Raw genomic sequence first — 22,580 nt, forward strand, 5'->3', positions numbered from 1 at the left:
CCAATCCCCGGTGTCCGTGCATAAATATCGCGAATTAATTTTGCAGCAAATTTATGCGATAATTGGGATCTCCGTTCACTTTGGAATGGTAAGGCTCAAGGGATTGGTGTTGGGTTTTGGGAAAGGAAATTCCCATGAATTCCTAGATCTCAAGAGGGGACCACCCAATGGATCGAGGGGCGTGACTCTGCCACTTACAACACAATTATCCTTAGAGCAACACGAAGAAAAAAGGGCTGAGACCTTTAATGATGCCATTCATTAACTGAAATGACCAACTTCCCTCTCTCCCCCGAGGGGGCAGTTCTTGATTTACGCTCTCCCCTTCGGCTCGTGGGCCGTAAAACAAAAGTTTAGGACCTTCCTATGATCTATGCAGGGCGCCGTCTGTTTTTTTTGGCCCAGAGCAAAAGTCAGACATGGAGAGCATAATAAAAACGTCATGTCCTTGTCCGCTTTTCTAGTGTGTGTGTGTGTGTGTGTGTGTGTGGCCACCAGGATCATTCGTAGGTGCCAAGTGCCGGCTGGACTCCGTTCCCTACTTTTATTGTCTGTCATTTCTGTTTTGTTCCTTTTGTTTTATTGTTTTTTCGCGCGTCATTATTTCGACTTTAGCATTTGTTTGTTTGTTTTCCAGTGCCCCTGCCCCTGCCCCTGCCCAGCCCTGCTCTGCCCGGGGCTCTCGCTGGTCCGTCCTTCTGTAGGCCTGCTCTTGGCCATCCATCTTGGCCCTGTCTCTGTCTCTCTCTGACATTGAGTGACATTGCTGGTCGTCCCTGCCTTCCGCCTTAATTAAGGCTTCAGGTGCTAGTAAAGTGCTCATAAGATCGGAGCACCCCTTAGATCTTCTACTTTTGAGCAAATTTCAGTTCGATTCTGTGGAAAATAAACCTGATTTGTGTGGCACTGAACTAAGGTAGGGATAGACCTCTGTTTCCATCTGCTTCTCTGCTGTTTTGCCTTCATTCCTGCCCTCCTTTTGGCTTTCATAATTTGCCCTAATCTACCGCGCCTGCAAGTCAATGTCCTAAGACCTTTTTGAGGTGGCCAAAATGATCTCTGGGGCGGCGGCTGTGGCAGTCCCTTTTGGCTTGCTCTATCAGGGAGGGGCAGGCTATGTTCATGGCTATGTTAGACCACAAATGAAGTGCCAATTGAATGCACACTCCCCGTCCACCCGTCCACCCATCCACCCATTACCCTCCGCAATTACCAGCACTACAAATGTACGAGTCGCTGGCAAGGTGTCGGCAGGCACGCATTGTCATCTAACAGATACTTGGATACCCCAGACGGGGGCCTGCGACTGGGGCCTGGGGATTGCGTGCCGCTCTTGGAACAAGCCGGAGACACGCAAGGCAACCCCCGAACCGCCTCCTGCCATTAACAACTGCCCAAAATACACAGGTATTTTATGATTAAAAGCTCCATTTGCATGCTCCGAAATGCCAAAAGGCGGGCGGCGGGGGGGGAAAATTGCCGCTTGAGTCATGCGAAGGGGCATGAGGCATGGGGCAGGGCCGTCGCCTCATCATAAGCTCATTAAACGGTAGTAAGACGAGTCGATTCGATATACACAGACTGCAGGACCCTTCCGACATTTGCATAGCTGCACGCGATGGTGCCCCTCTGTCCCCCCCTTCGCCCCTTTTGGGAGCTTACGTAATTGGAAAGTGGCGTCAGAAGGGAGAGAGAGAGGGAGAGAGCTGGGCTGGCAAATCAATTGATTTATTTGTGCGGCACAAACCAAACGACAAATGAATGCATTTCCGTTCTGCCGCAATGGAATGACAGCAGCCAAAAGTCGCCAGAGATTGCGGCATTTCCTACTCAACGAATTTCCTACAAAGAATTTAAGAGGGGAAAATGCTGGAAATAGACTCGGGGAAATTCGGGGAAAACAGCAAATTCCCAAGCAATAGATTTATGCATTTGATGGCGCTCTTAAACTGGGAGAATTTCAATGGCAGGACTGCTGTACTCCCTTTTGTTTCAGGACCTATTAGTCCTCCCTTCTGCAGCCCTATCTAGGGACCGAGCCTATCGCGCCACTCAATGGCCGTGGCCTCGAAGAACCCTCCGCAGAGGAATTAAGTTCAATTTAAGGGGTATTTAGGGATCACCATCTAACGATCGATCGTCGCGGCTTAGCCGAGCGGTGGGGGGGACCCAAAAAAGGTACATATATTCCTTTTTTGTTTTTTTTTTTACTTTTTGGGAGTGACGAAAGATCATGTCCATTAGGCCGTCTGCAGCAGCCGCCAGTTAATGGCTGGAACCCGAAAAAGGGCCACATTCGAGTAGAGAGCGGGAGATTATTGATATGTGTGTGTGTTTCGGGGGCCACTGATTATGGTTTTGTGGTTTTTAATATTCATGTCGATTATAAGGCAAGATCACAGTCGGATAGCGATATTTGTTTGATGAATTTATTGCCCCAGTGATCACCGATCAGCGATCACCCGATCAGCGATCACCCGATCAGCGATCACCCGATCATCGCTCGGTCGGCGGCGTTTCGTTTTATCCGTGGCATTTCTTTAATGGGTTTTCTGGGCTTAGAGCTCGTAAAATGCACAACTTAACGGTGTGCGGCATGGAGTGTGCTATGGTTATGGCTCTGGATGCTGGGCTCTGGTTCTAAACGGGCTTCCATGTGCGCCCGTGGTGGGTTTTATTGATTAGAACATGACCAAAAAGAGAGACTCTACTGATAAAGAAAGGTCGCAGAACAAGGAAATGAAACCAGGGCAGGGGCAGGGGCAGGAGGGGGCCCTGGGGGTGACAAATTGATTCACGAAACTGCTCCTCAGATTTATTCCCACGCAAACAGATTCCAAGAACTTTTGATTTCTATGGGCTACGCCGGGTCGAAGGTTGAAGTGCGTAATTGCTGCGGCAAGGCAGCTCCTTGCTCCCATCGCTCATTGCTGAAAGAAAGGGCTTCTCGGGGGGGCTTTGAAGACGAGCCGCATTGTTATTCAAATTCGATGAGACACTTGACAGGGCCCGTACGGCCTGCAAGAACTACATCAAATTGGCGCTTAAATATTTCCCGAGCGGGCCCCGAAACTGTGGGAAACAACAATATTGAAACAGAGTTCAGAGGAGTTGGAAAGCCAAGAGCATTTTACCTTTCCCCCCCCCCCCCCCCCCCCCCCCCCCCTTCTTCGTGGCTGGCTTCAACTGTAAACTTGGCCAGCGACTGGCATCGAATGATGGCCACTTGAGTTTTTGAAGCGTTAAGTGGAAATCAATGGCGAGACTTTTCCATGTCTCAGTCTCCCATCTCCCATCTCTCTGTCTCTGGTCTCTGCCTGTTCTTTCGTTTCGACTGACGATCGGCAAGCGGTACACTTGTTCAGCTTTGTTGTTGACCATGTTCGCCCTTCACCCCCTCCCCTCCTCTGCCCTGCCCTGCCCTACCCTCTGCCCTGCCCTGCTCTGGTCGCGCGGTAGGTAAGAATCGACTCAAATCGAATATCTTTTGGAATTTTTTTCCTCGTTTTTCTGCTGACTTGTCGGCGTCTCTTGGAAATTTGTTTGTGCTGGACAACGGAAATGCATTTATTTGCTGACGTCTTGGACTGCAGCTGAAGAGGGGCCCTCTCCGGGGCGTTAATTGATGAATCTGCGCGACGATAACCGATAACCCCCTCCCTCCCCACCCAAAAAAAAAAAAAAAACAAAACCCCCGAAACCCTGGCCGAATGGTGCTATTTCTTGGAATCTCTTTCACGGCTTGATTTCCTTTCCAAGTCGAACTTTTCTGTCCGTTTTCCATATTATATTTTTCGGGGGTTTCTCTCTTTCTGCCTTTCCTCGAAGGGGGGGGGGGGGGGTTTTCACGTTAAACACATCTATTTATACTTTAATGATGTTTGTAATGATGGTGTTAAATATTTCCCACATTATTAGCACCTCTTCGTCGTCTGGGAAAGAGCAACTCGGCGTTGCTCGAGTCATTGAGGGATTTGGAAAAGGATTACACACGTGTGTGATCTGTGCATTTATTGATGGGAGAGAGATTGCACTCATTTATAGAGACATACACATACGATGCCGAGCCCGAGCACTGCTAAACATTTTTAATGAAGTACAAGGCAAACACAACTGGAGGGATCCTCCTCCCTGAAGTGGTTCCACATCCCACAGATGCCACAACGATCTGGGGGCCGGGGGCCGGGGGGGGCCCTCGTTTGTATTTGATCAAGAAATTAACGGTTTCGTTACTTGTTACATGAGCAATGGCCTCGCATCCCATGGGTTTAGGTTTAGGGTTAGGTTTAGGTGTTGATTGGGCAACGCCCTGGCGAGAGGGCAGGGGCAGGGATAGAGCCTGCAGCTGATTGCGTTCTCAAATTTATGGCCTCACATGATGAGCTATAAAATGTTTTATGGCCCCCCGAGTCCTATAGCCTATAGCCCGCCCAATCCTCCCTCGATCGACCTCAACAATTTTCTCCTTCTGTAATTAAATCATGTGATTTATTGACGTGCTGCCCGCCCGCTTCTGTTTGTGGAAACTGGGAAAAATGTTGTGGTTTCTTCTGCTTCTGCTTCTGCTTCTGCTGTTGGGGTGGTGAAAGTTCCCTCCCCTCCCTCCTAGTCCCTTGCTCTCCCACAAAACTGATTGAGATGTCAAGATTCATTAGCAAAAGGGTAGCCCTTTTTTCCAGCTAACTCGGGTTCGGGCTGGCCATAAATTTCCCCTGGGAAATTCCCACCCAAACAAGTGATGTCCAGTCGCAACCCGCAGCTTAGTTTTTCGGTGAGGATAATCCCTCCCCCCCCCCAGCTCGCCTCAGGGTCTCTCTCTCTCTCATAAGGCGTGCAAATCGACAATAGAACTTTTCGCACATTAGGCCTTAAGTGGTGTCTCTGCTGCTTTGTTTTTTCCAGCTGGAACTCGCAACAAAGAATAATGTTTTTGCACCTGTTGTTCAGGTGATTTTCTGCTGAACCCCGAGGCCCGGCTCGTCCTTTGTCTCCCCTGCCGCACCGTTATCCTGCTGGGTGGCTGCCTGGCTCGTGCTTGGTCCTTGGCTCGGCAGCTGCCGGCTCTCCTCTAATTGGCCGAGTGAAAGTCGCCCCGAAGCGTAGCAAATTCATGTTTCTTTTTTCTCTTTTTTTGTGCCATAAATTACGCACAGAGGTGGCAGATAAGAGGGTTCCAGAAACGTTAAGGGAAGTTCAGGCGGAGGCACTGGGTGGCATGCCATACTTCTTTATTCCCGGCATAAACCCTTTTGCTTCATTATCATTCCAGTGACAGTGACAGCCGAGGAGATATTATTAATAGTTCAACAGCCGAAAAACTATCCCACAATTGCACTTGTCATGGCTGGTGTGTGTGGGGGAGGGGGGGTAGGGTGTGTGGAAACAATAACAAAAATGTACTGTAGAATTGTTAAAATATTTTGGTGTAAAGAAAGTAATTGTGTTGGGCATTTCCTGCAGACGAGAGACGGGACGTGTCTCGGTAAACAAAAAAAATACAGCCAGAAGCCGAAGGGGGGGGCAGGAGGCTGGGTGGCACTTGAGGGAGGGCGGGGGGGGGGGCTAAGTAGTAAATTTATTGCTATATACTTACGTATCTGTGAAATGTCTGTCACTGAGACTGTTCCTGCCGCAGCTAGGTGTATGGCTTTGTTGTGTGCACACTGTGACATTATTACGTAATCTTCTACTGTACATAATGCACCTGAAATCACCACCTGGAAGTAGACAGAGAGAAAGAGAGAGAGAGAGAGAGAGTGTGGCATTAGTAAGAGTTACCCTCTCGATGTGGCCACAATTTATATTGGGTTCCGCTATCGCACTATCTATTGTATCTAACAGATACATGGGACAAAAACTGAAACCTAAATTGCATAGCAATGTTTACACCTTGTCACGACAAATACCTTGATACCCCCTCCCCCACCGCCCCCCTACATGTTGTTTGCTCTGCCACTCAGAGGAGTGCCCACTGTACCCTCTCTGCGGCGTACATCGGTAGCCGTCGCCCTCCTCCCCCCCCCCCCCCCCCCCCCCCCCCCCCCCCCCCACCCGTCTGTCAATCGATAATTTATCATGTTTGATTCGTTGTCTTCTTTTGATATATTATTACATTCATTAATAATCGCGGCATTTGATTTAATGAATTTATTGTTCCTCCCCACCCCCCTTTTTGGTGGGGGGATTCTATTGTGCCAGGTCAGGTCGTAAATCATATCGGGCAGCCCGGATTTACTTGCGATATATATATATATAGAACGTGCGTGGCAGACACTGCCAGATCGTATTTCTTCCATTAATTCCCAGCAAATTCTCAAGAATTTGTGCTTTGTTATCTTTTTGTAGGAAATGTATGGAAAAACTAAGAAATTTACTATAAGAAATGTTTTCAATTTTCATTCAAGTTTCACGGGGGAAAATCCATCTGTGTGCTATCCACAGATAGGTGCCACACCTTATCTTCATTCATAATTTCATCAAGCCACAAAAGATACAGAAAAAGAAACCCTGCGTGGCGACGTTTTATTTATTAGAACTCTGTCGATAATTACAAAATAATGCGTTTTGCCCCGTGCCCCGTGCCCCGCGTGCCCCGCGTGCCCCGCACTCGAAACGAGGTTACACGGAGCATAAATTCAAGACGAAGAAGTGGGCGATAGCATTACTTTGTAGAGTGTGCGCCTTGATAAGATTCGGCAGAGCTTCTTGGGTCCCACAAAGGGCCTTGCAACCTGGCTGGCTAATTGAGGCTGTGGGCCTTGACTATTGTTTTATGGGGCTGTACGTAAGGGTAGGGACAGGGACAGGGACTCGCCCTCTGGACTCACAATAAAAAACAGCAGTCTCTCTAACTGATTCGACATTCATTCGGCGATTAATGTACATAATTTTAACCCATTTACTGCCAGACGGGAGCAGTAAACTAATGCCTCAATAGGTGAGTGGCTGCTTGGCGATCAATTGATTGGGATGACATTGGGCGTCGTAATACCCATGTAATCGCGCTTCACTTGACCGATACGAGGCGATGGCGGTGGCACACGGCTCTAGCCCGAGCACATTTCCACTGTTTCGGTTTCACTGGGGAATGCAGCGGCAAATGAAAATGAAATCCATTGCAGAGGCACACACAAACACACGCACACACACACACGCGATGTACTTCCGCTTCCGCTGCGACAAAAAAATTGTTGTATATTATTTTTATTTATTTTTTTTTGCACCCTGCGGCACGTATTTGGGCATGGAGCGTTGAGGGTATTCGTTGGAGTATTCGTAATCGCGTAACGGCACAATCGCGGGGCACACAGGGCAGACACAACGTTGAACGTCGATTGAATTATCGAGACTAAACCGAAGCGAAACGTGCGACATATTTGGTTTTGTGTTTTTCTTCCTTACCACACGGCCAACAGCAGCAGCGGTGGCAGCAGCAGCGGTGGCAGCAGCAACAGCGGAGGCAACATTAGCAGCCAGCAACAACAGTTTCAAAAGTTTCGTCTCTCACTTTTCGTGTGTGTGTGTGTGTGTGCGAGTGTGTGTGTGTAGCGGCCATTGCTGGCCGCCGTCTGCAGCTCTGCAGTGCGATTTTTATAGCATGCGAGAAAAGGTGCCTCAACAACAGCAGAGCTAACAGACCTAACAGAGCCAACAGCTGTTGCCGCACGAACCTGTTGTCGGTCGCTGTTGTATGACTGCTGTTAGCAGGGGGGTTAACAGAGGCTCGATGCAGCGGCTGGAATTTGAATTTTAAAGGGAAGCCCATCCTATGTATACAGGGTATCCAAAACCGTGTAGCCTCTGCCCCCAATCGATATATGTATGCATGTAATTACAGGTCCCGCACATCCTCTAATTAGTTTGACCCACTAATTAGAACACCTAATCGAATTAGTGACAGCCCATTGTCCTTTCACTCGTCCTCTAGCCGTTCAGCATGTCGCTGCTCAAAGTTTCTCTGTGGACTCTCCTCCTAGGAGTCGCTGCGGCCCAGCCAGGCGGCCCCTTTATCCGCCAGCTCACCCTCGAGCTGGGCATCAAAACACACATCTACTATGGCCTCTCGGGGGGGAGCCTGGAGAGATTACCCCTTCGGAGCCATCCACCAAGGGTAGTGCTCCAGGGAAACACCAGCGAGCAGCTGAAGACCCGCCACGATGCGCCAGTGCTCGTCGTAACGCCACTGGAAACCCATCTGGCTGCCAATCTGGAAGCTTTGAGGGTGCTGCAAGTGTATCTCCAGGATCGGCAGTTCAATGACATCCTGCTCATGGATATGGACCGGCATCCGCAGAGCACAACCACCTATCGGGACCTTTTCAAGGCCTATTGGGACGCGGGATTCGCCCAAGTTCTTCTGTTCTCCGGTGAGGATCGACTCTGGACAATGAAACCCTTTCCCCAGGTGACAATCGCCCGCACAACCCTGCAGGAGTACCTCACCGAGCGAAGCAGCAGAGACCTGATGGGCTATCCTGTGCGGGTTCTCGTCACCAACGATCCACCGCATTCGTTTGTCACCGAGGAGCAGTCGGTGGCCTCCGGAGGCCGCTACCAGGGGAGCATCATCAACAGCTTCAAGCTGTTTGCCGCGCACTTGAATGCCACCTTCGAGGCGGTGCCCTTTGCCGGGCTGCGGCGCTACTCCACGCGGGAGTGCCTCGAGCTGGTGGCGTCCAACGAGGCGGACGCCTGTGGCAGCATCTTCGTGATGACCTTGCGCTACCCCACCAGCCAGCCGGTGCGTCTGAACCGCGTGGCCATCATGGCGCCCTTCGGCAATCCCATCGAGAAGTTCCACTACTTCTTTCGACCCTTCGACCCCCCCGTCTGGCTCTGGACGGGCCTCAGTGTGGCCTACGTGGCGCTGCTGGGGGCCCTGCTGCATCGGTGGCGCTTCGGACGCTGGGATGTGGGGCAGTACCTCCTGCTGGCCGTCCAGAGTTTGCTGACCCGCAGCCTCGCACTGCCGCAGGGCGGCTCGGGAGGCGTCCGGCTGCTGCTGCTGCTGCTGCTCTTCGCCACGGGCTTCGTCCTGTCCAGCCTGTACGTGGCCCAGCTGTCGACGATGCTCACCACGAAGCTCTACCAGCGGCCCATCGACTCCGTGGCGGACCTCAAGGCCGCCAATGTCAGCATCCTGCTGCAGCAGCACAACCTCCGGCCCAACTCCGTGTACGGCGGCTCCGAGGAGCTCCGCGAGCGCTTCCTCCTGGCGGAGGAGTCCCTGCACAAGCAACGGCGCGACGGCCTGGACCCCCGCTTCGCCTACGTGGACTCCGAGGACCGCATGGACTTCTATCTCTACCAGCAGAGGTTCCTGCGCAGGCCGCGCATGAAGAAGCTCTTCGAGCCGGTCGGCCACACCTGGGCCGTGCAGGTGATCCGCCAGAACTGGCCGCTGGAGCGCCGGTACAACGAGCACCTGCAGCGGCTCTTCGAGACGGGGCTGCAGGCGAAGCTCGTGCGGGAGGTCCACGAGCTGGCGGTGCGCGCCGGCTTCCTGAGGTTCCTCCCCACCCAGGACGACGGCATCGAGCCGCTGCGCCTCGAGGACATTGCGATGGCGGCCATGGTCCTGGCCGGGGGCCACGCCCTCGCCGGGATCTGCTTCCTGTGCGAATTGCTGGCAGTCTCAATTAAGGGAATGGCAGGGCAATAAAGCGGTAGCCACCCCTCAAAGTGTATCGAAATTGTGAGGCGATTAGGGTCACAACAACAAAGCAAGGGACGCATGTGGCATCCGTTGGTTAATGGGGCAGCACCAGAAGCAGCAGCAGCACCAGAAGCAGAGGGGAGTGCCCCGAGTGCAGAAGTGTGTCATGTGGGTGGCGTTCTCGGCGGAAGTTGCCGAAAATGCAACTCATTTGATTGAACATTGATTGACAATGTCCCTGAATGGCACACAACAGGAAGCAGGACTGACAGTCGATGCTTTCTGCCTCCTGCCCCTTGGTGCTGCGCCCCCATTGTTCGCACAGACAATGGCTCGCCGCCTTTGTTCAGGCAACAATCCTTGTAATCCCTTGTCCAGGAGCCGAATGCCCGAATGGCGCTACGCCTGGTCTCTGACGAGGGATCGGATAACCAGCTCCACAGCTCGGTGTTTAAGACCCTCAAAGTCGTGTTCAATTATGATTAATACGTGGGAAAGATGGACAGTGAAGTGAATGCGATTTCTGGGGATTATTTCCATATCTAACATTCAGTCCAAGGTTCAATCGACCACAATTTCATCAGAGGGCCTAATTCATGCCTCATTCTTCCCCTCTTACCAATACCCTCTAGCGACTGCTGTTGCCAACTGTCGCGGTAACCAATTTCGATCCTCTTACCAGGCCATAAACACATCTAACGATGAACGTTGAGGACGGCCCTTATCGCCGTGACGTCGCCAAGGAATGCGCCACCCAAAAGATTGCCCAGCGATTAGATTTCCAACCGAAATCGAGGAATCATGATATATTTCAAGTCTGTGGCGGAATCGCGTTGTCAAGTGATCAAAAAAACTGTTTCGTTATGGGGAGTGCGCATCTTCGAGGTAGCTTTTTGGGGCCTTCAAGGGTCACGGGCCGCATCTGCACCGCGCATCAATCTTCATTTGGCGAGGAGTACCGCAAAAAACTAATTAATTTTCTTGGCCGTTGCGCCTCATCAAACTAATTGGCCAGCAGCGTGGGTGGTCTTTTGGCCAACAGCCACAGCCACAGCCACAGCCGCCAACAACAAGAAAACAAGCTTATTGTCTGGCTAATGGCTTGAGGCGAGGCGGAGCCCCAGGCCCCCAAGGCCCCCAAGACTCCCAGCCCCCAGCCCCCAAAACTGCAAAACGCTTACCGTTTACCGTTTTGGCCTTTTGCTGCTTAATAAACTTAACAATTTCATCTTTTTTCGCTGGCATTTTGTTGCGTCTTGCGTATTGATTGCTGCGTTGACAGCCTCCCCCACCCCGCCAGTTTGGAGCCCACTTGAACTTTGTGGCAGTGGCTACCAAATCGCCGGAACGAGGCTCCAACTCCTAAGCGCCGGGCATTTGCTGTCAATCAACCACTCAGCGGTTGAGAGGGTGTGGGCAATCAATAACAATGACTGATTGCGATTAAAGCTGTTGGCCCCCCCCCCCCCCCCCCCCCCCCCCGGGCGGTGCAGGGAAAAGGGCATTTGGGTGTCCCAGAATTGCCCTGCAGGTTGGAGGTTCGTTCCCAGCCTTCTCCCTGCCTCCCCACTCTCGGCAGACACTCGTCCCTCGACTTTTTCGACCATTCAGATGACCAAGCATTATTCCTCCGCTTATCACCCACATAGAAGCCACACAAAATGACGCGTAGAGGAGCTCCGCTGTCCCCTTGAACGCCCAGATTTATGGCCACCGAAGCGCAACGGTCCGAAGCCACCCAATAAAGATTGGCGGCCCCTCGAAATACTTGAATGCCATGAAATCAAAACAAATCATAAATAAATCGGAATGCGAATTCCTGCAAAAAAAAGATTCCATGACAGAGGGAGGCGCTATCGGTTATCGGCTATCGGGTGGCATCCGCTTTGCGTCTCGTCTGAACTTTGCTCCCGAATCGTATATTAGGCAGGTGCACAGCTCCCCCGTTATCGGACACGCATCAAGCAGGATCTTGTGGTGGTCGAAAGGGGGGGGGGGGGCAAGTGTAACCGCAAGACCCCGAAATGTATTCCTACTCAGATTCAAGCAGCCGGAAGGGTGCAATGTTTCGCGCGTTTGTAAACAGAAAACCGCAAAGCCAACAAAATATATCCCCCCCCCTCAGGCCACCCCCCCCCTGTACCCCCTGTACCCCTGCCACGGGACAGACTTTTTTTTTTTTGGTGTGTGTACACAACGCCGTCGGGCGATTCATGTTTGACAAGTAATAAAAGTGATTAAAGCAAATCCAAACGCTGGCATTACGCTCTCCCCACCTCTCCTCCCCCCACCTTTCCCCTCGATTCATTTGCTAATCAAAATGCAAATGTAATCAATAGAGCGGAAGTCACCTTGGGGGCAGAGAGAGAGACCTGTAATTTGGTTATTGTCCGTAAATGTAATAACATAATGGATCGCCATCAAGGGGGGTCGCCATTCAATCTCTGTTGCCCCCTTTCGTGTGCCACCCGCGTGTTGCATGTCAAGCGACATGAAGCCACCATGTTGCCTCTCAGTCCCCCCCCCCCCCCATGCCCTTGCTGGGAACTGCCCTTTCGTTTGCCATTTTCCAGCGGAAATGTGCGCCAAAATGTTGGCGTGCCTCCTTTTTCCGCCCCGTAATATGTTGGAATATTTGAAAATTCCCAAACAACCTTCCAGTGGAGGAGGAGTGGAGTCCTGGCAAATGGCGCCGGCAAATGCGTTCATTGAACTGCCGGCCAAACGATGAAATAAAATCAACAGAAAACAGAAAACAGAAACACATTTAAAAGGAAAATAAATATGCGGCTGGCGGATAGCTGGCGACAGCCAGTGGAGCTGCTGCCTGGATTTATGGGGTCGTAAGACGGAAGCGGAAAGACGCGCAACTTGCAACTGACACAGAAATCCACAGACGGGGAGAGGAGAGGAAGCTGTCAAAGGGCTGTGCAACCCTTGCGGCCACTTCTGCTTCTGCTTATCCCTGTTTTTTTTTGCACTGGCAAACGGAAACGGAATCATGTTGCCTTATGCCACAAGGATGGGCATGCTTCAAGACGCTCCGCTCCACTCCTGGGTTGAAACTGATATGCCACAGCCACGGACTATGCCACAGACGGAGCCACAGATACTGTATCTCGTGTATCCCCCTGTTTAATGTGCAGAAAATTTCAGATTTTAATCATCCATTCGCCGGCTATCGAATACTTTGTGGCGGCATTACTTACGCCTCGATGGGTGTGGCCAAATCTGAAGTAATTGCCACAGCTCGTTGCATAAGCGGGCCACCACAACAGGTCTATAATCGCTGCCCCCAGGGGGGGGGAGGGGCAGGCAGTGTTTTAGAAAAGAGGGAGACGAGGAGAATTCCTTTATCATTCAATGATTCCAAACGAGAATCGCTATCAGTGACATTGCCATCATTTGTTGGCCATAAATTTCTACGTTCAAAGACAGTTTAGGCCCCGACTCGGGCCTGTCGGGCGGCGTCACTCTCTTTGGGGGCTCTTGGAAGTGAAGTGAAAAGTGAGAGCGAAGTGAGAGTGAGATTTTGTTGTCAGCGGGCCCCCTCCCTCCCCCCCCCCACCGAATACGGAGGTAAATTTGAGAATCCCCCGGCCGTCAGATAGTGACGAGTGACGACTTTGGCAAGGTCGGAATTCCTGGAAATTGTTTTCAGTCTTCAAAATTAAATGCTTAAAAGTCTTCCACTAAAACTATGTATTTTCCTCCACTTTGGGCATGCCTCTCTAGTGGGTGTGGCTGTGGCAAATGCCCCAATTTGTTGCGCTTCATTGCGCGTGGAAATTATGAGTTTTGCTTTTGGCAAAATCTCATTAAATATCGGGTTTTGTTTTTTTGGGCTGAAAAAGGATGCCGTAAATATGGGTTTCGCGGGCTCCAAATTGAAAAGCTCACTGACCGACGCCACAACAAGTGGGGCACGCGGGGCACGCGGTGCAAGGGGGCACGCGGGGCACGGGCCAGTGGCGTTTTAATTAAGCTCCAAGTTTTATGGACACTTCTTTAATGGCTGTGCATAAATTCAGTTCGAGTTTCTGGCTAGAAGAGCAGCCGTCGACACTTTGGCTCCCAGTTTGGGGACACCGGCTGGGGAGGTACAGAATCAGGGCATAAAACGCACGACAGGCGGCATTCGTGATCATAAATGGAAAGTGAATTTAATGCCAATCATTAAACAAAGTTGTGAAACCGAAACCCGTCCGATATCTTTATCCCAACTTTGTAGCGTGCCTCTGGGCCGTCTTATCGATGGCCCGACTGCCTGATAAATGTTTTGTCACTAGAGAGGGGGACACCCCACACTCGAGGGGGTGTCATTCAACCCGCTGCAAGAACTGCCACTGCCACTGCAACGGGAAGGGGAAGGGTTATGGCATGCCTCTAAGGTGTATCTTTATCTGGTAGATACGCAGGGCTTATGTTTATGGCACCCACACACCCACACACACACACACACACACTCGTGGAATCAATAGATGGATACTCCTCCAAGTGCCTATGAATCGATGAATCACAAGCTGATTTACTTTCATTTAAAGTTTGTTCTTCCATTGATTCATCTGCAATTCATTAACTTTATTCATGTGCCGTTTATTCATGGTTTATCGCCAAAAGCCACTCGTGATCAGCGCGCTTAAGCCTGAACCATTGTTCGGGTTTCTCAAGGGCTTGGACTCCGTTCCGGAATCCGGATGACGATTTATTTGCATATGCAACATCGAAATGCACTCACAGTGGGCAGAGCCCCCCCCACCCCCGCTCGGTGCCCCCCGGTGCCCAACGACCCTCGACTTTTCGGCTTTCGGGCCTCCTTCAGCCCGAACTGTCACCAAAGTGCTCCACATTTTGTTTGCCTCTTTTTCGGCATCTGCTTATCCAGTTTAATGGATTTTTAATGAGTCTCAAGCGGTGCTTTTGAGCGGCATTTCGCTGGAGAGGGGCAAGGAGACAAGAAGCCAAAAAGGAACAAGTTTCGTAAAGTTTATTCGCAATCTTTGAACTGATAATTTCATTGAGGAAAGCTCCCAGCTCCCAGCTGCAATCAATCGTCCTCCTCCGAGAGCTCATCGTAGAAGGAGTTCACGACGAACATGCAATAACTGAGGACAACTGAAACAATGAATGGATGTAACGATTCGGGGCGTGTAGTCGGGGCTCTGCCTCTCACCGATTCGTATGATGGCTATGCCGCTCACCAGGGCCGTGACCATCGTGCAGATGAGAACCACAAAGTTGACCATCAGCCAGGGACCAATGTAGCCGGACTTTTTCTAGATCGAGAAGAGATTGGGTCTTGGGTATTGGGTCTTGGGGTGTGGTGTGTGGGCACTCACCCTGATGGCGCCATAGATCAGCATCAGGTCGTTGAAGGCCATCAAGTAGAAGGTGCCCGTGAAGCAGGCCACGCACGTGAGGGTGTCCATGGTCCTAAAGAACTCCACCACGTTGTCGGGGAACTCCCTCCGAATCACCATGTACAGCCCATAGCTGCCGATTATGATGTCCGTGGCGCCGAACAGACAGCCCGTCAGGATCACGCCCACTCGAAGGGGTATGAAACACAAGCACTTGGCCAAACGCATGGCTTACAATATATCTGGATCGATTCGTACAAACAACTTTGACGCCTTTTGAGATGCACACTTTTCTGTGGCAAGTTCTGGCCATAATCCCAGCTGGTTTGGGTGGGGGTGTGGCTATCTTTGGTTTGATTTCCAGGAATTCCAACGAGTAGCGTTCGGTGCCGCTCTCTTGATCAATTCACTGACACGGAAGCGCCGCAGATACCCGCCCGCTGATAGCAGCCGGCCGGGCAGGGCCACTCGAGTGTCACGAGTCATGGCTGAAATATTTGGCCAAAGTCTGTCGAGTGTTGAGCCGCTGAAACACTCAGTGCCGGCCGCGTGAGTGCCCTTTGGAGTCTCGGCCAAAGTTCAATCAATCGACTCCCACGATCCGAGTCTTAGGCGGCTCTCTGACGGTCATCGAAGGGCACTCCTGCCTGACCCCAAACAGGTGGTATATTGCTCAAGACGCCCTCCTGCTGATGGCTGAGAGAGTTAGACGAGGTACAGTTGCGCCCGCGGCGCACCTGTTGTTGGCGTGTGGCAGCGTTCAGCGTTTATCGCGAAATGTTCGCTTTTTTGGGTGTGTGTTAATCCAAAATACAACAAATTACTTGACAAGCGGAGCTAATTGATTTGATTCTCGTGCCAGCCAAACGACTATCGATGATGGCACTCGCGGTTACCCTGGAGCCCGGGCCTTGGGCTCTACCAGGGCTTTAGGCCTTTAGGCCCAATTCGAGGTGGGAAATTTCCCCTAAAGAAAAGTCTTTTAGATGGTGCTTTTGGTGCTTTTGGTTCTTTGCTTTCGACACACAGGTTGCCACATCGCGTGGCCCCCTTTGGGGCCTGCTGCAGATAAAACAAAATGCGTTTTGCAATAGGTCCCCCTCCCCCCCCTCGGCACACACACATGAAACAAACGCCGCGTGCAATATACAATATATATATTCTGTTTGCACTAGAGACAACGCTGGTCTCTGGTCTCTGGTCTCTGGCTCTTGCGTGTTACAGGAAATAAACAACAATAGTCGTAAGACATGAAGCAGGGCCTCATTGTTGGGGCTTTTATAGCAGTCTTCCGTCGAAACATCCAAATCATGGCGCACCGTGTATCTATCTGAGGGAATGGATATGGCATATGGCATATGGCATATGGCAGAAATCATCATCATAAACTCCGTCTCTGGTTTTGTCAACACAATCCACAATCACACAAAGAGAGACCGCCTGCCTGGGCTTCTACACTGAGCGGAAGTTTGGTTTCTGATAAAAAGGCAGCAACGAGAAAGGGAGAGTGGAGTGGGGAGGGTGGAGCGGGGAGGGAGGAGTGGGGAGCGTGGAGCGTGGTGCTCCCAAAAAAATGAGTCTCTAGATTCCTGTGGGGCTTTTGAAAGTTAGACAAAGCATTTCCTATGTGGGTCATCCATCTGCCGTTGACGCAAGGGATGCGGCAGCCCAAATCGGGGGGAAGGGGGGCTTATCTAAGTGCGCAAATGTGTGGAATTTCGCTCAGTGCAATGCTCGGACTGTCATTCAATGGCGGGCCTTCTATCGAAGAGAGAGAAATGCGTGTCAGATACGACGGGCAGGCGGGCGGGCAGTCGGGCAGGCAATAACAATCGTCGTATCTACCATTATAACAAATAACAAATAATATATGAAAAATAACTGTTTCCTCTAAATGTCAGCGCCTAGCGCCAGGTGCCACAAAGCGCGGGGGGGGGGGGGGGCGGGGGTTGGCCTTCTTCCCCTTTGGATACCCAACCAGCCACAATTGGGTTGTCCGTATCGATATCTTTATATATTAATCAATAAGAGCAGCCATCAGCGACGTACGAGCCCGATAAGATTAGGAGTGGGGCTTCGTCTGCCTTCTGCTGTGGGTGGGTGCTGAAGCGAAGCTTTTTGGCCAGCAAAATGATAACATTCCAAGCTGACATTTGGCCGAAACGAAACAATTGATAAATCTAATGTTTGTCCAGCATTTATTACGAGCAAGTGGCCTGCCACTCAGTGCCAGTGCCCCGCATGCGGTCATAATATTTACATAAACCAAAAGGGGAAAACATTTGCCAAGCCAATTTGTTATTTAGAATATTTAAAAGCCATTCGCCCCGGTACGTTGCCGTTCGAATGGTTTGCCGAAACATCTGCGCGCGCTGGCAAATGAATTTTCTTTAATTTATTTTCCAGTTTTTACAGAGAAAGAGCCACCGAGATAAGCTCTTAGTCCTGGGGGGGTTTTCTGTCTCACCCCATCGATAAAGGCTATGGCAAAGGCTTTGTTTTTACAGCTGTCATAAATATGCACAGCGAAGGTTGTAAACAGGCATCCTATGGAACTCGAAAGACCAAGAAAATTGCCTTATTTGCCCAGACATTAGCCAAGTCAACAGCACGCCGGAGAGAAGCCTCTTAAGGCGGCCAAATAGGAGCTAGAAGCTAGGACGGACAGCAGCATAAATCAAAGGGTTTTCTATAGAAACCATAGCCAGATTCGAAGGGACTGCCAGCGATAAGACGGACAACTGCCTACCCGAAACGTTTCGGGCTTGTCGGGGTCACCAATCCCCCGCCTGGTTTGGATTGGACTCCCGTTCGAGAACTATCTTTTAGTGCTCGAAAAGGAAATTGTTTTTCGGCTCTTTATCTGCTACAAAGCTTGTCTGAGTGATTGCAAGAAACACGTTTCTATCGCCGAGCACGTTTCCAAAACGCGACAGAAACTTTCCGCTGTTGACCCTAAACAAAGATTATTGCGCAGAAAGCATTAAAAATCGAAACGAAGCGAAGTTTTGGAATCACTGTAGGTCTAGGGCGGAACAGAATCCCTGCCAAAAACTTGGTTTCTTATCAAACTTACATATACATAGCTCTGGGTATTTATGGGGGTAATTCTTGGTACCCCCGAGGCTCTGCTCTGTTGCTGCCTCCCCGCACATCTATTGACAATTCAATTAACGTTTTGAAATAATTTCACGATAAGCGCCATAAAGCAGGCACCAGAGCCCTGGAATTGGGTCTAGAATCGAGTGCACAAACACTCGGGCACCAGACCATTGATTGAGGCACCAACTGGGCTCCACGATCCTTCTGGTATACGCCAAGGAAAAACCTTAATTTCCATTTAATTAGACCAACATAAATCAGGTCCTATCTCGCAACCGCCATCTGGGTATAAAACCCGGAGTTGTGCTGGAAACGAAATTCAGTTGCGCTCAAAGTTTGCTTCAGAAATGTAGGAAATTCGGGAGAAAGATAGTGGAAAGTGAAATCCCCGTGTTATCTGTTTGCGTGTTTGGATTTCATTGATGAAACGATGATACTCTCAGGCGCAAAGAGACGTCGTCTGACAGCCTTGGGGAAATGCCAGTGCCAGTGCCAGTGCCAGTAAAGACATCGCCCGGTGATAAGATAGATAATTACGGAGAGTGCCGCAGAACTTGCGGCTAATTCGGGAATTAAAGTCCACAGTCATTCCATGGCGAAAGGTGTTTCGTCATCGATTCTTTGCACTCGAGGTTTTCTTTTTTTTTTTGCGTTCTACTGCTAAATATCGGGTGTTCCATCGCCTGGCGCCAATCAAACGCTATCAAAAGCCCCCTGCACTAAGCCACCATAAAAAGCGCCGCTAATTTGGCCCTTGATTGCCCATTCATTTGCTCGGCACACGCTCCCCGAATCCCCGTGTAAACATTAACCCCTTGGTGTTCCACCTGTGCATTAGATATATTAAAATTCGGCCCAACCATCCAACCACCCGCCAGGCTATAAAGGAGGCCTCTACCCCAAGGCCTACAGGCAGTCCAATCCATTCTGTCGAGTCAGCGGCAGTTCAGAGGCCAAGGCTCCATCGAGAGGCCATAAAACTGTGATTTATCTGCGAATCAAGAACTAAAACTAAAGTTGAAACATCCGCATCACGTAAGAATTGTTTTATAACCATAAAAAACTGCCCACAGCCAGCCTCCCATGGAATAAAAGAAATTTGAAGGCGAAAAGTGGGGGAAAAATCCTCTCCGCCTGCAAAATATCAACCATACGCCCTGTGCTACCGTCTCTAAAATTTATTCAAATTTTTATACATTTGGAAATCTTTGAAAATATTGAGTGGAATCGAGTGGAATTCTTGCCAAAAATAATTACTGCCGTCTCAGAATTTGCATAGTCGAGTGATCACAAATTTGTTGTTTAAGAGGTTCGGTACATGCCTAGGGGCATGAGGCATACACTTGAGAGGCGGCAGCCTCCAAGCCCCAAGCCCCAAGCCCCCTTCGGTCTCCAATCTCCAGCCACAACCTCCGCTTCGACGGGAGTGCCAACGCATGCCAAAAAAATACGTTCATTTTAGAACAAACAAGTGAATAAATGATGCGCGCAGTCATTACTCGTGAATGCTCTCGGGGGAAATTCCATGGAAGGCGACGAGGAATTTCAAAAATTTCAGTTATTTCAGACGACACACGGAGGCCCCCCGTTCCCTGGGAGGTGGGGGGTTGGGGGGTAATACTTCGAAATTGAATTGCCAAATAAATGAGAAAAAGAGCGTGCACGGTGGGGCGAGGGGGGTGCAGAGGTGGCTGGGAAAAAAACAGTATAATTTAATTAGCGATCGCTTGTCGTTTGGCATTTTTCGTATATTTATTTACTCGACATTTCCATTGTAGTTGCCCGGAGTTTCTTTTCGCGGCCCAATGTTTACCCAATCAATCGCTGATTGATAGCGACTCCTCTGATTTTTAGGGCATTTCCCCTTCTTCCCAGATAGTTCCGCTTCGAGGGCGGGGCAGCCGTGTTATCGCTTCGCGGCGCCCCTGAAGGGCGGCGCTCATGAGGCATGCAAATATTTGATTTCTAAATATCAAAGCATCCGCAGGGGCCGCGAATGAATGAACTCAGGCGGCAGTCACGGCCGGCGGCGGTCAAGGATGGAGGAAATGACTCTCGTCTGAGTCGCGGAATTCCCCTTGGAGGCCGCCCCCCAAGATCTGTGAGCTATGGGGTGGGGAGGGGCAAAAAACACTTACCATCAGGAGGTAAATAATCTTGGCATAGACCGTAAGCTGTGGTAACCTGCAAAAGGAATAAAAAGGATAACAGATTAAAGAACATTCAAGACATCAAATGTTGGAAGGAAACAAAGAAAGACTCTTTCAACTCTCCTTCGGGCTCTTAAATCTTAAATATTCCAAAGGCCCCAAACCCCCCCATTCAGTGGCCACCCACCCAGGAGCACCCACTGCCGCCCCAATTATGACAGTATTCGGAGTATGTGGAGCACAGGGCACACCTGAGGCGCAGATAAATCAACTTTTTGCGACAGGAGAGAGAGAGAGCTGAAACACGCCATAAATTTGCTGGAATTTATTATGCAATTAGTTCAAGACTTGTGGCCGACCTTGAGGCGAAAGTGCAGCCAAAAAGGGGGCCGAAAGGGGGGGACATCGCTCGGAGCCGACCTTGGACCCCTTGCATTAATAGAACTTTATGTCCAGCGTGAAAGTGGCCACCAGACGACGCCGCCCGCCCCTGGGCCGGCGATAGTAGTTGGTGTCGTTGAGGCGAAAGAGGCCGGATCGCAGATAGCCAGGAATGCTTTGGTTCTCCAGCTGGAAGTCGCGCAGATCGTAGAGGGCCTGCGGGCGGAGAAAACGCTGCTTTGGCATCGATTTTTCACCAAGCAAAAGAGGCAGGCGTACGTACGGGCTGGATGGGACAGCGGGTGGCAAGGTGGCCGTACCTGAAGACATTGCGGAGCCACACTTTCATGAGGCTCGACTGCAGCAGCTCCCCGAGGGTGCGGCAGGTGTCCAAGTCGTAGCTGAAGAGCGTCTGGTAGCCGCCGCCCACCCTCTGCTGCAGGGTGATGGCGGTGCGCAGCCCCTGCCGCAGCGTGCGGTTCAAATGAATGTCCAGATTGAGGTTGCCCTGCGGCGTCAGCCAGCCCCTGATGCTGCCACAGAACTCCGGGCTGTACTCCACGCTGACGTTGGTGAAAGTGCTCTGCAGATGCTCCTCTTCGAAAGGGGAATCTTCGTTCAGCAAGAGCCAGTGACAGTTTTCCCAAGGATTTACTTACTGTTAGGACTGGCCAGAGGCGCCTCATGGAGCAGAAGCAGGCACAGGAGGAGCATTACATACTGTTTGACCGCTGATTGGTCACTGATTGGTCACTGATTGGTCGCCGGGCCAACTGGCTTTTGGTTTTGCACTCATTAGTGAGGCACGAATGGACTTCTAATGAGTGAATCAATCAATCAATCAATCAATCAATCAGCTGCCCAGCCGTATCCACACTTTGTTCGAGGCGCACAGCTGTCTGCCGCATAAAGAGTCAAGTTCAGTTGCAACCGGCGGCGGCCAGCACTGAAAGTTGTTGCATGCCACATGTGCACCGCTAAGCGGCGTTTAATTGGAAACACAGTTGGGTGTTGCTTTTGACCGGTCCTCCGGCTGCTGTGCCTCATAATGGGGGGGCATCAACTTTCAGCAGCCTTGCGGACAGCTGATGGACATCCAGCCCGAATGCCAAGCAAATATTACGCATACGTCGTGGGGCCCCCCCTCGCACGCCCCTCCAGCTCGCTCTAGTCTCTTCTTGCCACTCGCTTAATTGCTGAGCCGCGTGGAACGTTTAATTGCAAATTATTCAAATGCCTCTGCCGGCAGCGGCTGTCATAACCAGTCGGCGGCAGCAGCTGCCACGCCCCCCCCCCACCAACCCCACCACCCCATCCTTCCGACTTTGCAATTATGTCTCAAATTAACACAGCAGCACAGCCCCCCACCCCAACCCCCCCACAGGCTGGCCAGAAAGGAAAACTATCCCCGCTACACCGATGCCATAGATACCCTTCCAGATCTGCTGTTCCTTTGGCTTACTTCAAGCCCTGCCAACCTCCAGCCCAAGGCCTAATACCCTCTCGAAATTCGTCACTTTTTGCGGCTGCTGTTGGCCGTTGTTGTTGTCAAATGAAATTAGGCGTGAAATGTCGTTTGAACTCCGTTGGAAATACCCGTTGGAACAACACAAGTGTGGCCACATTTATGGCACACGTGCACCCCCTTGTGGCCCTCCGACCATATTTCCCCACCATATTTATATCTTTATCTGTTTAGGCCCTGACTAGTCTCCATTCCTGTCTCTGGGGATCCCTTAGACTGAAGTTTTCCCCGCCCCGCGGCAGCTGTGGATTGTGCTGCCTGCCGCCTGCCGTCTCAAGTTGCATTTATATGCAAATAACTAAAATTGTTTTCAATTTGCCACTGTCCACCGTTCGACGTTCAACGTTGCCATTGCCGTTCGCCGTCGCATTCCTGTGAGCCAACTTGCAGCTAATTTTATGGCTAAT

The 22,580-nt window shown here is 50.8% G+C and overlaps 4 protein-coding genes across 10 annotated transcripts in view; 1 reads left to right on the forward strand and 3 right to left on the reverse strand.

The window, feature by feature from the left end:
• Positions 1 to 22,580, reverse strand: part of LOC108159826 (serine-rich adhesin for platelets) — a 58,592-nt gene that overhangs the window by 11,059 nt on the left and 24,953 nt on the right. For 3 of the 4 annotated variants that reach the window (XM_017293401.2, XM_033391286.1, XM_017293399.2), the window contains 2 exons: positions 20,256 to 20,301; positions 5,594 to 5,717 (listed from right to left, as the gene is read on the reverse strand). In XM_017293401.2, the coding sequence (XP_017148890.1) occupies positions 5,594 to 5,717; positions 20,256 to 20,258 (127 nt within the window). In that variant the 5' untranslated portion in view covers positions 20,259 to 20,301. Of the gene's footprint in view, positions 1 to 5,593; positions 5,718 to 6,827; positions 7,361 to 20,255; positions 20,302 to 22,580 lie in introns of those variants that run through there. The other variant, XM_017293400.2, reaches the window with a different exon arrangement.
• Positions 7,937 to 9,661, forward strand: LOC108157937. Its single transcript, XM_017290081.1, has one exon. It carries the CDS (start codon positions 7,937 to 7,939, stop codon positions 9,659 to 9,661), a length of 1,725 nt encoding a protein of 574 aa, XP_017145570.1.
• Positions 14,613 to 15,772, reverse strand: LOC108159830. 3 transcript variants are annotated; one of them, XM_017293409.2, is made up of 3 exons: positions 14,995 to 15,767; positions 14,829 to 14,931; positions 14,626 to 14,770 (listed from the first exon to the last, which is right to left on the reverse strand). In XM_017293409.2, exons 1-3 carry the CDS (start codon positions 15,241 to 15,243, stop codon positions 14,703 to 14,705), a joined length of 420 nt encoding a protein of 139 aa, XP_017148898.1. In that variant the 5' UTR covers positions 15,244 to 15,767; the 3' UTR covers positions 14,626 to 14,702. The 3 variants fall into 3 exon arrangements, with proteins under 3 accessions (XP_017148897.1, XP_017148898.1, XP_033247181.1); XM_033391290.1 differs by having other exon boundaries at positions 14,639 to 14,760; positions 14,995 to 15,769; XM_017293408.2 differs by having other exon boundaries at positions 14,613 to 14,931; positions 14,995 to 15,772.
• On the reverse strand, positions 20,482 to 21,856 carry LOC117185810. Of its 2 annotated transcripts, none has more exons than XM_033391289.1 (3): positions 21,308 to 21,856; positions 20,969 to 21,245; positions 20,482 to 20,864 (listed from the first exon to the last, which is right to left on the reverse strand). In XM_033391289.1, the coding sequence occupies exons 1-3, from the start codon at positions 21,360 to 21,362 to the stop codon at positions 20,714 to 20,716; spliced, it is 483 nt and encodes a 160-aa protein (XP_033247180.1). In that variant the 5' UTR covers positions 21,363 to 21,856; the 3' UTR covers positions 20,482 to 20,713. The 2 variants fall into 2 exon arrangements, with proteins under 2 accessions (XP_033247180.1, XP_033247179.1); XM_033391288.1 differs by having other exon boundaries at positions 20,487 to 20,864; positions 20,932 to 21,245; positions 21,308 to 21,855.

The sequence above is a fragment of the Drosophila miranda genome, chromosome 3 (assembly GCF_003369915.1).
Source record: "Drosophila miranda strain MSH22 chromosome 3, D.miranda_PacBio2.1, whole genome shotgun sequence".
In the NCBI taxonomy this organism is placed as follows: Eukaryota; Metazoa; Arthropoda; class Insecta; order Diptera; family Drosophilidae; genus Drosophila; species Drosophila miranda.